Source organism: Mixophyes fleayi, chromosome 1 (genome assembly GCF_038048845.1).
Source record: "Mixophyes fleayi isolate aMixFle1 chromosome 1, aMixFle1.hap1, whole genome shotgun sequence".
Taxonomy (NCBI): Eukaryota; Metazoa; Chordata; class Amphibia; order Anura; family Limnodynastidae; genus Mixophyes; species Mixophyes fleayi.
Window position 1 is genome coordinate 59,418,724 of NC_134402.1, and position 18,375 is coordinate 59,437,098.

Here is an 18,375-nt window from a genome sequence, read left to right on the forward strand (position 1 = left end):
GGAGGTTGTACAGTTTTAAATAATAGTTCTGAAATTCAGAGTGAATGAATTTTGGATCATAGACCAGGACCACCGAGGAGTCCCTGATAGCCATAAGATTGCGGGACGAAATTTTAGTCCGCAGCCGAGTGGCCAAGAGCTTATCCGCCTTATCGCACTTTTCATAGAAACGCTGATTCAGCCATTTCAGCTTGTTGGCCACTCGTTGGGAAAGCAGGAGGTTGAGTTCCCCTCTTGCAGAGACTATCTGTTTAAATACAACAGGGTGCGGGTTGGATTTATGTTGTGCCTCTAGCTGCTGGAGGGAGGTAGAGAGGCGCATAGTTTCAGCTAGTCTCGTCTTCTTGGCGCTTGTTGCCAAGGCCAGCTGGTGGCCTCTGATGACAGCCTTATGGTCATTCCCGGGAGTTGTAGGTGACATATTAGGGGACTCATTTATTTCAAATATTCAGATAGTAGGGATTTAAGGTGGTTTACTGTGTTGTGGTTATGGAGGAGAGATTCATTGACTCTCCAGGAGAAGGAAGAAGGATGAGAGGCTAAGGAGGAGAGATCTGCCGAAATCGGGGCATGGTCAGACCACGTGATTGAGTGAATATTGGAGTTAGTGAGTTTAAGGGTCAGATCGTGGCTGAGCAGGGTCATGTCGATCGGAAATATGTATTGTGAACGGGGGAGTAAAGGGTCAGAGATTCGCCATGTATCGTATAGATTATGCAACTTCAAAAAATCTTGCAAAGCCCTGGAGTTCCTGCCAATTTGCGTTTATTATGATGGTCATCACATGGTGTTAAACAATGCTTTCTTAGAGGTGTTTGGAATGTAATGTTAGATTATCACATTTAAATTAGTATTTTATTATTTGTGTCATGTTATATGTAAGCAAAAAATGGCTCAGTGTTGGCCAATCATCACATAGGTATCAGGCGGGACTGCAAAAAGTAATCCGTATTAAACTTTAACTTAATCCATAGTGGTAACTATATGGATGTGATCTCAACTAAAAGGTCTCTAATAATGTGAGCCAGGCCAATTCTAGCATGGGGTGAGCTGGTACATATGGTATTTGAACACGAGCTTATTTTCTCTATTCCTTCTTTTGGGTAATACTTACTATTATTTACACCACTGTACAGAAGTCGATGAAGCAAAATTGCTGCTGCCTAATTTTTCAAAATACATGAAGATAATATTAAACCAGTGAAATCCCTGAGGCAGAATGGCTGTTTCCATTGCATTTATGTGATTGGTCGCGTACCAGGGATTTCACTGGTTGCTAATGAAGGATTGAGGTTTGCTTTGTTCCACAAAATGGCTGCCTATGCTGTGTGTAGATGGAGAGTCTGCTTTTTCTATAGCCGTGAGTAGCCATAAACAGACATGAGTCAAATTCTCCTTTTAATACTAAAGCTGAATTAATTAGTTCACTGCACAATTTCCTGTTACAGCTATTACATGTAATATGTCTGTGTTTGATTGCAGCCTCGGCTGAGCACGGCGTCCATGTTTTTGAAGGGCCCTGGTAAAGTTGTAATGGTTGCTATTTGCATGTAAGTCTCTCTATTTGTGTTTTACACTTGACAAATATTGAATTTACTTCTCTGTTCATACCCTATCTACAACTATCATTACATTTGTTTGTTTTTTTGTTTTTTTTAAACAATGTGTGAAATGAAATGCAATTAAACAGTATATTTCTGAATAGTTTTAATTTAGATTTATTCTTATTTTAAAGGGTTTCAGATTTTTTGTTTTTGTCAGGTTTTTATTTTCATTGTAGTTTAGTAAGCTCTCTCTTTAGATATTGTTGTTCAAGAAGTCTATTATGATTGTTAGCTTCTCAGAGCAAAGTACAATATCAACTGGCATCTCTGTCTCTCCTTCAGCCGAACACAACAGGCAGCCCTGATGTTCTATAGCAAAGTTGGCTAACCTGTGACACTCCAGGTGCTGTGAAACTACAAGTCCCAGCATGCTTTGCCAATATATAGCAGCTTATTGCTGGAAGGGTATACTGGGACTTGTAGTTTCACAACACCTGGAGTGTCACAGGTTAGCCAACACTGGTCTATAGTCACACTCAGACTCCTGTCTAGCTTCATTGGTGGAGGTTGTGAGCCCTATCTCCATTGTATCTTCCTTATCCTGGCACAGACGTGGCTCTCTATTTTGGCCATTGCTTTAACTTGCTGAACCACTATCTTTGTCCTCTTCATCTGATTCTCTTGAACACTTATGTTTTTGCTTTCTAACTACATAAAGCAACCTTATGGCTAGCTATATAAACCTTCGCCAATTACAGATAAAGGTTTTACCTCCACAGAGGGACCCTTTGTATTTTGTGTGTTCAGGCATTGGCCTGTTCAGGTCAATCTTTCCCTCCCTTTTTCAGGTCTTTGTACCTTACCATTAGTGACGTCTATGTGTACAAGCAGGCTGTTTGTTGCTGGTCTTTCTTTAATTGAACTGTTTTATATTTAAACTGACCAATCTGATCTCTCTGCAAAGGGAGGCCGTAAGCTTTGTGCTCTGTCTCCTGTTTGTAGCGTATCATCTCCTTTGTAGCAGTAAATGTGAAATGTCCAGTTATTTAAGGGTTATTTTGTTCTGATAGTGTGAAATTGTATTTTATAGTTGTATGAATGTAATCCAAATTGTAATTGCAATTCAAAGTAGCTAACACCACAATGTCAGATTTTTACACTCACATATCAAGTGCAGGTGCTTTGTGGAATATAGGTACATTGATATTGACTTGTTCTCACTTTTTTTCCCCCCTTTGAATCCAGAAATGGATTAAACTTTTTCTTTAAGCTTTTGGCCTGGGTGTACACGGGTTCTGCTAGCATGTTTTCTGAAGCAATTCACTCCTTAGCTGATACATGCAACCAGGTAAGGAAAATGTACTAAGTTTATTAAACCTAATAGATTATTATCTTTTATTTAAAAGCGCCACAAATGGTCTGCAGTGCAGTGTAGAATACACTGCAAGGATCCATAGTACATTACATAATTCATTATTCGACTAAACATAATACAAAGACCAGACATCTACTAGTTTGCAGATTGCACAGATAACTTAGTAATGCAGATCAAGGTACATCCTAAAGGGAAGGGGAAGACACAAATAGGGTGGCACCATGTAGGGGAGTCAAGGTGATGGCAAAGGAGTTAGGAGGAGGCTGAAAGTCTTGAATAAAGAAACTTGTTTGAAGGGCACACGTGACGCACTGGAGAGAAGAGGCTAATCTGATATGGTGTGGGAGATCAATCCACAGGAGAAGGGGTGGTATGGAGTGTAGGTAGAGATGAGGTTGGAGATGGACCTAACTTGCTCTAAGGTCTACATTCTGCTCACCTAGTCGTGGAGCTAATCTTATTCCAGACAAGTTACTTGGAGGTGTGTCGGACAAGAACTGGAAGTGCTTAAGTTGTGAAACTTCGTCCTGGAATGTCTCTGGTATATTTACCTAGAGTAGTATCCAGATCCCTTGTCCTCCTTGTTCTGATCACCATGTTCTGAACAGAAAGCACTGATCTCTACTGATGAAATTTACCAACCTACAGGGGCATGGTGTTTCCAGAAATAGAACTATCTTACCTCTGCCACAAGTTGGCGCTATTTTCCCCTTAATACACGTAGTGAACAGAATATCGAGGAATCAACCTAAATAATGTTAATATTTGAACAGAAGTACATAATCGGTTTGCAGTTTTGAAGGCCACACTTAATTTTCAGTCAGATTGGAAATCGATGTATTTAGGGGAAAACATTTTATATATATTTTCAGAAGTATTTTTTTTATCATTCACTTAGTTGATCTGGTCAGTTAGTCTATAATATAATTTGATCCAAACTGTTCATTAAATTATATATAACTTTATATTCTATAGACCACTGTGCAGATGACGTGCTGACTAAGATTTCTGTCTCCCTATTACAGGCACTGTTAGCATTGGGTATCTCGCAGTCTGTACGGAACCCAGACCCTGGACACCCGTAAGATCCGTCATCTTTACATTTAAACTCCGTCCTGTCAGAAGTTGTAATATTGTATCTGCTCTGGTTTTAGAACTAAATACTTGCCAACAGGAATAAGCTAAATATTGTATTAAACATCACATACGTATAAACAAATTGGCATTATTTTTCAAAAACATTATTATATGGGAAGTCCAAGCTACACAACTAGCATAAATTTCCATTTCAATTTTTTAATAATGAGTTCATATTAGAAATATAAGGTGCTTGTTCACTTATGTATATTAAACTTTCAGAGTGTGTTTTGAGATACTGTGACTCTTAAGCCTCACCTCCTCCAGTCTTCATTATACTCACCTCAAGGCTTCTCCTTAGGCGCATGGTCACACTAAAATTTCTGGAAGTCTATAAAATGGGAAAAATCTTGGCGGTCAGTCTTGGCTCAAGTGCAATACTGGAGGAAATTAGTTTGTTCACAGAGAACCCAGCACAGATTCTCATTAAAGATTCCACTGGGTGGTTGCCACCTTTCCTGGAGGAAGGATTCTGGCCTATTCATAAAATTGCCACCAAGTTCCATTTTCACTGGACATGCTGCTAAAATACCATCATTGTGGCCACATTGGTCAAGCAATATGTATATGCACTCGCCTTTTGACCAGACTGAATTGGGACCCTTGCGATCTGGCCTTTATAATGATCAGATCTCTGCATCTGAAACATTTTGCTTGTTGGAGATTTATAGCAATGGAAACTTAAAATGTGATGTTGTTCTCTTAACTGTTCTATGACTTTTTCTAAAGCTATTACTTTTTTTTTTTAACATCTGACTTTGTAGCCTACTTTTCATAATTTAGTCCAACAGATTAGGATGTGAATGTTTTTAATTCCTTTGTACGTTACGTCTAAATTTGCACATTTTATTGAATGACGTTTTTATTAATGATGCTTTTAATATAAGTATTGTATAATCTTTTATTTAATTAATTGTGATCAGTTACTATGGAAGGTTTTAGGTATAAATTGGCAGCATTGAAAATAAAAACCATTGTGTTTGTAGAGCAATGTTCTACAAAGCACCTGCCCAGGCCTCCACTCTTTGTACAGTCGGCCTTTTCCCAGAGAATAATAACCAGCTTTTTGGACTTCTAAATGCTTAAAAATTATAAATATGAAAATGTATTTCCTGTATAAAAATATATCTGAAATTGCACAGAACGACAAGAGGAATTAAATTCAGAATGGTATTCGGTGAATATTTAAATACTACCCTGTTCATTAAACATCTGAATGCATTAAAAAAAGGATTAAATCAATTTCATCAGCAGCTGTGGTGCATAACATTAAAGTAATAAGATTAGATCTAAATAGCCTATGCAGGGAAGGGATTAGAGAGAAAATATACAGAATGAAATTACTTCTTTTTTTTTTTTTTTTGTGAAACACTGAAAAGGGCATGAAGTAATAATACTTTATTAAATTGTTCTGCCCCGCGTTTAATTTGTGTACTTTTTGCAGTACTTAAAAATAAAAAAAAATGTAGAATTATTTTTTTAATATCTAAAACACATTTTTAAAGAGTTGTTATCAGGGATGAGGATATACAGTAAATAAAACAAGTACATTACCTGAAACACATGCTGCTCATTAGGTTTTTAAATGTAGACTAGACTAAAGTTTGGCAACACAAGTGGCAAGTTTGTAAGCCATTTCTTTGTTTTATACCAGAAATGTTCACTTGTGTTGGACTAAAAGCTGGATTTGATCATACATGTCTGAAAGTCTGTGTTCAATGGACCACTTAACCATATGTGAGCAGTCATTGTCCAACCAGACTGCAGGGGACCTTTAATTGCGCCGTTCTTTCAGATGATAGATCTGTCTAGGTTGATCTTCCTAGTGCAAACAAATAAGATGCAGTTTGGAAGGGTTGACCATTGGATTGAAGGATTAGAGTGCCTACAGCTGGCCATATATGTAGTAACGTGAGGATCTTACCCTTTTGTTGAACCTGAAGTGCATGCATGTTGGGGGAAAATAAGTATAAAAGTTAAATAAAATATCAACACAATAGTTTATGCGAGTAGTCCTGAGATCTTAGGGGACACAGTCAGTGTATCTCCAGCAGAAGAAGTACAGACGTTTCTTATTTAGGTGAAGAAGTTTGTACTCCAGACAAGGGAGAGAGGGCATCCCAAGAGGGTGATCTATTTAATACGTGCCATTCTTCTATCCATTCTACGCCTTTGCCATTCAGATCCATGTACAGACTTTTCATACCTGTTAAGCAATGAACAATAATAATAATAATAATGCATCATATGTGCCCTATAAGAATTCTGTTTTGCTTATTTTTCTTTAATGTCAGACAGAATTTAAAAATGTACTTGTTTTATAGATAATGAAATGAAGTTATGACGTAAAGATATAGACCGTGTGCCTTTATTGGCATTCATTTGTGTTTCCATGTTGAATCACACAGGTATGGCTTTACAAACATGCGTTATATTGCTTCCTTGATCAGCGGTGTTGGCATTTTTATGATGGGTGCTGGATTGTCGTGGTACCACGGCATCATGGGGTTACTTCATCCACAGCAAATAGAATCTCTGCTCTGGGTAGGTCAGCCTTCCATTACTCCGTACTGACATTCATGGTCTTCCTGTAGAAAGTAAATGTATTCTGTCTTTCGTTACAGGCATATTGTATCCTAGCAGGATCATTAGTTTCTGAAGGAGGTAGGAAATAATCTCTGCTTGTTTTTTTTTCTTTTTAATTTAAATAGATTTCCAATATACTGTAACATGAAGAAATCTGCTTGTTTTTGCAATTCTTCCACATTATTGTGGGGAAACTCATATTGGATGAGCTGATCTGAATAGTTATTTGTTTTCTCATCAGATTAGAAATGTTATTATTATTATTATTATTATTATTATTATTATTATTTATTCCCATATAAATGTTCTATAGGGGAATGTCTAATATGTTACATAACAGCAGACTGATATATGGTAGAAGAAACGCTATCTATGATTGACAATAAAGAGTAAATTAAGCCTGTAGAGTCACATAAAGGATATTTGCACATGATGTTGCTTTGAAACCTGTGTAATAAATTTAATACATGTGAAGAAATTAATTAGGCTTAAAAAAATTCTACTAATCCAGCTGGTTGTTTTGTATAAACAACCAGTTCTCCGTTGTTAACCGCTGTATGATTATGGCTGAAAGAACAATTCTGCCACAACTGTGTAATGACATTTGCCAACCTGTGATCAACTTTTTAAATAACTTTTGTAATGTTCTTTATTTGCTTTAGCTACACTCCTTGTTGCTGTTAATGAAATTAGGAAAAGTGCGAGGACACGGGGATTGTCCTTTTACCAATACGGTACGTACTGGGCTCTACAACATTATCAGTCAATTATAATGTATACTTGGATTGCTGCAAAGGTTTACTTGTTGCTAAATATGAAACAAAATAATATATGCCCATCACCTTCACCCAACAATGTGTTGTGACAGTCTCATCCTCCTATTTGTCTCACATCATTGTTTAAAAAATGTTTTCTGACAATATATGCAAAACATTAATGACAGCATTTTAAAGGGGAACTAATACAGTGTGCTCTGGGGAGACACGACCGATGAACTTGTGCACAACGGAAGGTTTTGCATTGTGCTGCTGGTGTGTTGTAAGGTTACCTCCATTGTGAGGTGAAAGTGCATCCAGCGATAGATGCTGAATTTGGTGCTGATCACACGAAGTATTTTCCTAAGTAGCGACCAGTATAGCAGTCTAACATAGCAGAACTTTTATTTGTTACATAGCACAGTTATTGAGGCCACACTAACATACTCCTGGAAAGAGGTGTATTTACAAGAAATTAGTCCTTTTTATATAGCTTTTATGAGAGGAATTAAATAATAATTACATAATGTTTTCTTTTTCAACTTGACCAAGCTAGAAAATAAAATATATTTTGTATTTTACCTAAAGAATTTTATTTTGTGAAACAGATTTCAAGAAATGATTTTATTGTTCTTTTAGTGATCCAGTCTCATGATCCAAGTACTAATGTGGTCTTGATGGAGGATGCCGCAGCAGTCTTGGGAGTGATAATGGCAGCCTCCTGTATGGGCCTGACATCACTAACAGGTAACTTCTCAGTGAAGGCAGCCATTTTGAGAATTCAGCCGATCAATTCACTAGGAACCAGTGACCTCATCGAAGCACTTTGTGGTTCTTAGTGAATTTATAAACAGTAATACTGGCTCAGCCTACAAAATGGCTGCCCTCTTATTTGTATACACTGTAAAAACCTAAAGACAAAGATTGTAGTTCATTTAGATATGACTTTCTCACTTTCGGTACCTGAGTGGACTCTTTAAGATAGATACATTATATGGACAAAAGTATCCGGACGTTTGACCATTACAACAACATGGACTGTAATAACATTGTATTGAAATACACATACTTTAATATGGAGTTGGTCCCCCTTTTGCAGTGATAACAGCTTCCACTCTTCTTAGAAGGCTTTCCTCAAGATGTAGTGGAGTGTTTCTGTGGGAATTTGTGCCCATTCATTCTGTAGAGCATTTATAAGGTCAGGCACTGATGTTGAACGAGAAGACCTGTCTTGCAATCTCTGTTCCAGTTTATTCCAAAGATGTTCGATGGAGTTGAGGTCAGGGCTCTGTGCGGGCTAGTCAAGTGCTTCCACACCGGACTCCTCAAACCATGTCTTTGTAGTCCTTGATTTGTGCACAGTGACACAGTCATGTTGGAATAGAAAAGGCCTTCCCTAAACTGTTGCCACAAAGTTGGAAGCATAGCAATGTCCAAAATGACTTGGTATGCTGAAGGATTAAGATTTCTTTTCACTGAAGATAAGGGGCCTAGCCCAAACCCTGAAAACCACCCCATACCATTATCCCTCCTAAACCAAACGTCACATTTGGCATAATGCAGTCAGGCAAGTAACGTTCTCCCGGCATACGCCAAACCCAGACTCGCCCATTTGACTGTCAAACAGAGAAGCGTGATCAATCACTCCACAGAACACGTTTCCACTGCTCCACAGTCCAGTGTCGGTGTGCTTTATACCACTCCATTCGATGCTTGGCATTGGTCTCGGTGATGTGAGGCTTGCATGCAGCTGCTCGGCCATGGTAACCCATTCCATTTACATGGTGTTCCAATTCATGGACGAGTTGCTGCTGTTCCTAATCGCTTCCACTGTCTAAAAATATCACCTACAGTTGACTGTGGAATATCCATCAGGGATGAAATTTCACCATCTTATTGCAAAGGTGGCATCCTATCACAGTACCACGCTTGAAGTCACTGATCTCTTCAGAGCGACCCATTTTGTATCACAAATATATTTGCAAATGGAACCTGCATGGTTAGGTGCTTGATTTTATACACCTCTGGCAATGGGTCTGATGGAAATACATCAATTCAATAATTAGCAGGTCTGACCAAATACTTTTGTCCATATAGCGCGCGTGTGTGTGTGTGTGTGTGTGTGTGTGTGTGTGTGTGTATAGATATAGATATATATATATATATATAGATATAATGTGTGTGTATAATATTATTATGAAATGTGTATGTGCATATTAGTTGGAGAACTGGGGTAGAATCCAGTTGCCTGTTTGAGATGTAGGTGGGGTGAGTTACATACCAGTACAGCGATGAGATAGTTAACCCAGAAGATACCTCCTATTTTTTATTTTCCTCTCATCCCTATGATTGGACACAGGCACCCAAGGCAAATTTACATGAATTATGTTTGTATACTGCTATTTTCTGAACTTTTAATGCTTTCGCTCACCTCATAAATCTCAACAGCCACATCTGTTGTTTCGGCAAACTGCAGGCACACATCTCTTTGTTTTATTGTGTATTACCTGTCACAGAGATGGCTTCTAATATTCTCATCCGCTCTGCTGATTTCTAGTACTTCCTGGAATAACTTTTCTCTGAATAAACTTGTGCAACTTGTTCCACTTACCACCAGTAGGTATTAAGGAAGGGAAAGATAGGAGTAGTAGAATGTATGATTTGTGCGTTTGGTTCTGGTTTGTGTTTTGTAATATTAATTTTCTTTATTTCTACATGCAGAAAGTTGGCCCTGATGATGTATCTCTGATTAATTTTATTTTATTAGGAAACCCATATTACGACAGCTTGGGCTCCTTGGGAGTGGGGACTTTGTTAGGAGCAGTATCTGCCTTCCTCATTTACACCAACACCGAGGCTCTTATAGGCCGATCCATACAACCAGAACAAGTACAGCGTCTCACAGAATTGCTTGAAAGTGACCCTGCTGTAAGGTAACAAAACTTTGTAGAAAGATCAGTTTTTAAAGGCAGTTTATATCCAGCAATTGATAGTAAGTTTGTTTGCAAGTTGTTATTATCTCTTCTCTTCCTTATGGAGGAAAAATAAGATTAAATTAACATTGTTGCTCACTTACGTTCTTGAATGATGAAGCTTTCAGTCGAGCGTTTGATAATAATTGTGGTTGTGGGTCTCAGAGGCACATCTTACCCATTGCTAACTTTCAGCCCAGGATACAAGGTTATCTTAGTCCACCACTGGTTCTGTTGGCACACAAAATAATAGGGGACAGCATCTTAATATTTCAAGGGTGGCACAGCCAGGTATTGGGCATAGATGTTGTTACCCAAGCTACTTTCTCTGTGAGTAATTTGGTAGGGCTTTGTCTAAAGTGATTGAAGGTATATTTTGCCCAGATAGATCATCTCACTACATATTGCACTGTGGAGAAATGTCTTTGTGGAGAAAATATGCGGAGGTGGGGAATGCTATTGATTTAATGTTGGAGCTGGTTTGGGGAGGAAGGCCTAGAAGGTTCATTTCTTGCTAGGCTTTCTAAATTTTATGTACCCCAACATTCCAGAATCCCGACAAGCAGCCACTGAGCTTAAGACACTAACAGCAGAACTGTCTGCCAACTGTCCTGATTCTGATGGGTCCGTCCCCATTTTGGGTGAATGTCCTGGTCAGTCAGGACTTTGTCCCCACTGCAAGCACAGTTGGAAGCTATGTCCTGCTTCACATTGCTCTGCTCGTGAAGGGAAAGCTGCGTGCACCTGGCAGTACTGCTTGCAGCTCTGTTGGTGTATTTGAAGTGGATGGTAAAGGGTTAGAGAGCCAACTCTGGTTGCATGGCGTGCCCCTCCCCCTCTAGATATCCTGCACTTGCCTCCAGTCAATCCCCATTTTCACCTGCCATGAGTCCCATACGTTTTGCTGGAAGGAAAAAAGAATCATTTAGATGAAGCGACTGGGACAGTCATTTTACTTTCTTCCACCCTTCTGGGGCCTAGCTACTAGTCTTCAGGCTTTACCATGGTGCACACAGTATTTCTTGGGCCCCTATCACTGCATTCCTCGTTGGACCCTTCATGCTTTAGTCCGACACAGACTGCACTCCTTCCAGCCCAGGGGTCCTGGACCAGTTAAACACTGGTACTATATTGAAGTCAAGGATACCAAACTCATGGAGGCTTAATCCAGGTGTAGCAAATTAAAGTTAAATATTATGGAGGTGGAAGATTAAATCAGTGGTATTAGCATTTACTAAAATAAATAGTGCAAATTGCTTAAGAAGCAGACTTAATCAGTGAAAGATGTTTGACGTACAAGTGCCTTCTTCTATAAAGTGTAAAAACACCATTCAATTAAACTATATATGTATATGTACCGGTGACAGGGTCATGGGGACCCAAAGCTTATTGATGCATGTGAAGAGCGTAGACTAGCCCCTCTGGTCCAGTCCCACAAAAGATCTACTGTAGCACGATACCTGAAAAAGTTAATGCTGACTATGATTTAAAGGTGTCAGAACACACAGTGCATTGCAGCTTGCTGTGTATCGGGCTGCGTAGCCACAGATCGGTCAGAGTGCCCACGATGACCCTGTCCACCACGAAATGCGCCTACAATGTGAGCGTCAGAACTGGACCATGGAGCAATGGAAGAAGGTGGCCTGGTCTGATGAATCACAATTTCTTTTACATCATGTGGACTGCTGGGTGCGTGTACGTCGTTATGCTGGGGAAGAGATGGCATCAGGATGCACTATGGGAAGAAGGAAAACCAGTGGAGGCAGTGTGATGCTCTAAACAATGATCTGCAGGAAATCCTTGAGTCCTGGCATTCATGTGGATGTTACTTTGACACGTACCATCTACCTAAACTTTGTTGCAGGCCAAGTACACCCCTTCATGGCAATGGTATTCCTTGCATGCAGTGGTCTCTTTCAGCAGGATAATGTGCCCTCCACACTGCATAACTTGTTCAGAGGTTCTTGGTCTGAGGAACATGAAAAAGAGTCAAACGTCTTGATTTGGCCTCTAAAATTCCCAGATCTCGGTCCAATCGAGCATCTGTGGGATGTGCTGGAAAGACAAATCTGAGCCATGGAGGCCCCACCTCACAACTTACAGGACTTAAAGGATCTGCTGCTAACATCTTGGTGCCAGATACCACAAGACACCTTCAAAGGTCTTGTGTAGTCCATGCCTCGACTGGTCAGAGCTGGTTAGGCAGCCCGAGCAGGACTTACATAATATTAGGCAGGTGGTTTTAATGTTTATTTTTTTTTTATTTTCCTGTATTATGGTTGGCCTTTTTTATGGCCTTTTCATCTTACAAGTAGATAGGCAAGCATAGTTGTTTCAACACTATTTGTCCACCAGAAGGCATAACGATAACAATATTTTGCAAATCAGATTTCAGTTTGGCATATGAATTTCTAAACACAGAATCTATAATTCTGTTATAAACTCTGTTTTTCAAATGTTTATATAGAACAAAAAGATTGTTTAGTAGATCGTTTTATCTATTGTGAAATGTATGTAAAAAATGCAAGTATGTACTGTTTCTTATTTGGTACAGTGGCATTTATTTTAATATCTCTTTACATGAGAAACACAACTTAAACACAGAATTTTAATATCAGAGTGCAGGTAACATTAATGTATCCTACTGAAATGCTTAGCAACCAGTGCCAGCACAACAAAGATGGGGAGTACTCAACATAGTAAACTTGTTTTGCGTTATGTAAAGCAAGTGGAATATGCTTTCTGCACCCACATATTTTAGCCCATGTTACCTGGCATTTACATGCTCTATTTGTCTGCACATAACTTGAAATGTTAGCAGCAATTCACTTTGACTTGATCGCTGATGGCCTCAATGAACTCTGCCCACGGCAATATCATTAGATTGTTTCATCACGCGAGGATATTAACCTTTTTATGTTAAACAGGTATTTCCACTGTATGATGGCCAATTGTTTCCAAGTACTCACTAATTGGAGTACATTTTAATTGAGCTGCTCCTAATGTTTTTAAATGCTGTTTCTGAGTAGTTTTGTAAATGTTGTATTAATTACTAATAAGTATTGTTATTTTGAGTTATACGTAACAGCCTGAAGTACCTTTTCAAGTTTTCTTTAGGCACCCCTTGGGGTGCACGTGCCACAGGTTGAGAATTTAGGCAGTAGAGGTATGCTATATTTGACCAGAAAGAGAGCTGTAATATTTTTATCTTCTACTTATGAGGTGCCACTAAAACCTGCAGCTCCTTGCATTGGAGAAGTAAAGCATATACAGTCATGGTTTTGAGAGTGACTCTGTTTTTATGATGGCAATTTGCATATACTCCAGAATGTCATGAAGAGTGATCAGATGAATTGCAATTAATTTCAAAGTCCCTCTTTGCCATGACAATGAACTTTATCTCAAAAACATTTCCACTGCATTTCAGCCCTGCCACAAAAGGACCACCTGACATTAGGTCAATGATTCTCTCGTTAACACAGGTGAGAGTGTTGATGAGGACAAGGCTGGAGATCACTCTGTCATGATGATTGAGTTAGAATAACAAACTGGAAGCTTTAAAAGGAGGGTGGTGCTTGAAATCATTGTTCTTCCTCTGTTAACCATGATTACCTGCAAGGAAACGTGTAGTCGTCATTGCTGTGCACAAAAAGGGCTTCACAGGCAAGGATATTGCTGCTAGTAAGATTGCACCAAGATCAACCATTTATCAAATCTTTAAGAACTTCAAGGAGAGAGCTTCTCAATAGTTGTGAAGGAGGCTTCAGGGGGCGCCCATGAACGTCCAGCAAGCGCCAGGACTGTCTCCTAAAATTGATTCAGTTGCAGGATCGGGGCACCACCAGTGCAGAGCTTGCTCAGGAATGGCAGCAGGCAGGTGTGAGTGCATCTCCATGCACAGTGAGATGAAGACTTTTGGAGGATGGCCTGGGGTCAAAAAGGCCATCAAAGAAGCCACTTCTCTCCAGGAAAAACATCAGGGAAAGACTGATATTCTGCAAAAGGTACAGGGATTGGATTGCTGAGGATTTGTAGTAAAGTAATTTTCTCTGATGAATCCCCTTTCAGATTGTTTGGGGCATCAGAAAAAACGCTTGTCCGGAGAAGGAAAGGTGAGCGCTACCATCAGTCCTGTGTCATGCCAACAGTAAAGCATCCTGAGACCATTCATGCGTGGGGTTGCTTCTCAGCCAAGGGAGTGGGCTCACTCACAAATTTGCCTAAGAACGCAGCCATGAATAAAGAATGGTACCAAAATATCCTCCAAGAGCAACTTTTCCTAACCATCTAAGAAGAGTTTGGTGAAGAACAATGCCTTTTCCAGCATGATGGAGCACCTTGCCATAAGGCAAAATTGATAACTAAGTGGCTCAGGGATCAAAATATCGAAATTTTGGGTCCATGGCCAGGAAACTCCTCAGACCTTAATCCCATTGAAAACTTGTGGTCACTCCTCAAAACCCACAAATTCTGACAAACTCCAAGCATTGATTAGGCAACAATGGGCGGCCATCAGTCAGTATGTGGCCCACAAGTTGATTGACAGCATGCCAGGGCGAATTGCAGAGGTCTTCAAAAAGAAGGGTAAACACTGCAAATATTGACTCTTTGCAGAAATGTAATGTAATTGTCAATAAAAGCCTTTGACACTTATGAAATGCTTGAAGCTTCAGTATACCATAGCAACATCTGACAAAAAGGTCTAAAATCACTGAAGCAGCAAACTTTGTGAAAACCAATACTTGTGTCATTCTCAAAACTTTTGGACATGACTGTACATATAGAATGATTACATAACAGATTGGGGCAAAGAGAATGACATACTGGAGGCATGCAAGTAGGAAGCTTACATGTGGAAAACAGGGCAAAACACGTAATCGAGGTGAAGGTAAGGGACATTGACACACAGCTAGATAAGACTAGAGCAGGCAGGGCCTTTCTAATGGGAGCTTACATTCTAAAGGAGAGAGGCTGACCCATAATAAGGAGATACAGAGTAGAGATGTCATTGTGGGGATGGTGGTTAGTTCGGAGGAGGACTGGTAGAGTTTGATTAACAGGTCAGTTTTTAAGGCAGCATAGGCTGATGGAAGGTCTGATATAACGTGGTAGTGTGTTTCATAGGTGTGGGGCTGAACGGAAGAAGTTTTGGAGGAATTAGTGGGGATGTCAGGCAGCCAAATTATCAAGGAATCGAGAGATGGGACCACGGGATCGGAAATAAATGACGAAATGAAGATGGAATGGGTAGAAGAGACTATTATAGTGGTCCTCATAGAGGAAAAAAGGGCCCAGGGGTAATGACCTCGAAGGTGTAGCGAGGAGAGGCCACCCTATTAGAGAGCTGCAGGAGAGGTGTTGTCTGATGGTAGAGACAGGTTTTGGTGATGCCAAGTAGTTTAAGGGAGTTGGAAATTAAGAGATTATGAATGGAGGCCAGTTTATAGTAGACTGATCTGACATTCTGGAGAGCACAGGAGAAAGGGAGAGAAGGAAGGGGGGAAATGTAGATAAGGTTAGAAGGATTCCTGGTATGGAGTGAAGGGTACAGAGCAGAGAATAGGAAAAGGTTGGGGCCCAGGGTTATAAGACATGTCCCCAGCAGTTGGTTGAAGGGACAAAGCAAGGAGGAATATGTGAGAGGAGGAGGTGGTGTGGGTGAGGGAGCTGTCTGAACGGGGAGCAGGAGAGAGGTAGGCACGGGGAGTGAGGGGAAGAAAGGCATTCAGTGGAGGTACAGAGTGTGGAGAAGACGTGGAGGACATGAATTCTCTATCTCCTCGTCTCTAGGCTCAAATGCTAAAGCAGGGAAAATGGGGTGGGGGTGAGGAGGAGAAATCGTGGAGGAAGCACTTATGATGGGGGAGAGGTACATTAAGTTGGTTCGCAGAGAGACATAATGGGAGGAGCAGGGTGCTGTAGCTAAAGGACAGGAAAGGAGTTGGAGACGGAGAGAAACAGTCCAAGGGAGCAGGATAGTAAGACTGTTGCAAAAATAAAATAACAGTGTAGATGTAGTAAACTAATAAACAAACTGGGTAAAACAGACAAAGAGGTGAGAAGACCCTGCTTGCAAGCTTACAATCTATTGGACAATGGGAGTTTGACACATAAGGTTAAGTCTACATTTGCAGTCGTCCCAGCCAGACTGCAAAGGTAAAAGTGACTCATAAGCTAAATGATCCTGTCACACAACAATGGTGGTCAAGGGGTAGTTGTATAACAGGTGGTAATAGGGTAATGTAGTGAGGTTAAGAGGGTGGTTGAGGAATATTATAAGCTTGTCTGAAGAGGTGGGTTTTCAGAGAACGCTTGAAAGCTTGTAGACTAAAGGAGAGTCTTATTGTGCGAGGGAGAGAATTCCATAAATTTCACAAATTTGCGTGTCATTTTTCTGCCATTGCAAGGACAGTGGTAAAAAGCAGATAACAGTGCAGAAACTTGTGGGTAGTGGTCAGTTTAACGTTCTCTAGGTAAGAGTCAAATAACAGTGCAGAAGTGAAACTGAATGGCAGTCAAATATTTACCAGTCTCTAGGTAAGAGTTAATGCATTCAGTGCAGCAGAATGAAGAATGCGGCGAAGGCCTCAGAAGTATTTAGCCTAAACTGCAGACAAGGTGATTAACCAGTAGATTGTGGTAAAAATCTTTTGCGGATCTGCTGGCTCGTTGTAATGCGCTGTCAAGGTGCAAACGCCAAACTATTCCTATTTGTCTAGGGTTGTCTTAGGGAACCTGTATAGTTCCAGCTTATGACGAGACACTGGTTGCTTACCTTTGCTTTGCAGTATTGGAATACAAAAATTACTTGTTTTACTTTTTATTAATCCCCCTCCTCCCATTTTATCCACAGATAAACTTTTTTTTAACTATAAATTATATTCAGACTCGTGTGGAGAAAAAAAAGTAAGTCATCACAGGCTGCATTAATTTGTATCCCATTTATCCAGAAACACATTTCTCAGCAACATGGTGGTAATTGCTATGAGAAGCCAGTGAATGTGCACTAATAGTCATTTAATCTGCTCTAATGGAGTATAGCACTTTATACTTGTACTCAGGTTTTTAAATTAATTTATTGCCAAAAGTAAATTCCTTAAAGCAGAAGTGCAGCAGGTCATGTATTTGTTTCTTTGCAGTTACACATTCAATGTATATTAAGAGTGGATGCTGCTGATATGTTCTTTTCAGGGCAATTCACGATGTCAAAGCTACCGACATGGGTATGAGTAAAGTACGATTTAAAGCAGAAGTTGATTTTGATGGCCGTGTTGTAACAAGATTATACTTGGAAAAGCAAGACATTGACCAGATGTTGAATGTAAGTTTGATTTACTTTTTCTCAATCTGACAATTACAGAAAAGTAGCCTGAGATGATTAAAAGCAGTTGTTCCTGCTTGTGCCTGTGTAACACTTAGTAGCTCGATAAATAGAACACTGGTGTTTATCCAGCAGCTGGGCCAATTGCCTATAGCAGCGATTCCCAAACTGTGTGCCGGGGCAATCTCACAGGGGTGCCTTGGCCGGGGCCGATGATAAGCATGCTGGGGACTACTTGCTAATTATTTTGGCTTAGGGGTGCCTTGCAAAAATTATGGTGACCCTAAGGGTACCCCAAAGTGAAAAAGTTTGGGATCCACTGGCCTATAGCCTTCCCCACACTAGCAATAGAACAGTGCTGTCCCCACCACCCCATGTATAACCCTCTCTTCCCCCAACAGCAAGAAGCCGATTAGACAGAGCCTCTGATGTCTACCCCCTTCTGTCAGTTGTCCAAAGGGATTACAATGTTGCAGGGGGTGTCTTCTATCAAACTAGTGAGAGATCCATCCAAACATTTCTACTAGTTGGGGGGGGGGGGGGGGAGGGGGGGAGAAGGGGTTAATAAATAAGTTTTCTTTATTGGTGAAACTATCCTTTTATCTTTTAGCACAAAATTATACTAGAAAAGTCACATCTGATGATGCATACCCCAGATTTATGTTTTTACACCTCAGAAAGGAGA

General features: G+C 40.0%; 1 protein-coding gene across 1 annotated transcript in view; it reads left to right on the forward strand.

Annotated features, from left to right (window-relative positions):
- The window catches only part of SLC30A9 (solute carrier family 30 member 9), a 60,813-nt gene that overhangs the window by 34,847 nt on the left and 7,591 nt on the right, over nucleotides 1–18,375 (forward strand). Inside the window, exons 8-16 of the mRNA XM_075195054.1 lie at nucleotides 1,483–1,550; nucleotides 2,790–2,892; nucleotides 3,945–4,000; nucleotides 6,465–6,600; nucleotides 6,681–6,720; nucleotides 7,305–7,376; nucleotides 8,037–8,144; nucleotides 10,165–10,330; nucleotides 17,561–17,690. Of these exons, the coding sequence (XP_075051155.1) occupies nucleotides 1,483–1,550; nucleotides 2,790–2,892; nucleotides 3,945–4,000; nucleotides 6,465–6,600; nucleotides 6,681–6,720; nucleotides 7,305–7,376; nucleotides 8,037–8,144; nucleotides 10,165–10,330; nucleotides 17,561–17,690 (879 nt within the window). The remainder of the gene's footprint in view (nucleotides 1–1,482; nucleotides 1,551–2,789; nucleotides 2,893–3,944; nucleotides 4,001–6,464; nucleotides 6,601–6,680; nucleotides 6,721–7,304; nucleotides 7,377–8,036; nucleotides 8,145–10,164; nucleotides 10,331–17,560; nucleotides 17,691–18,375) is intronic.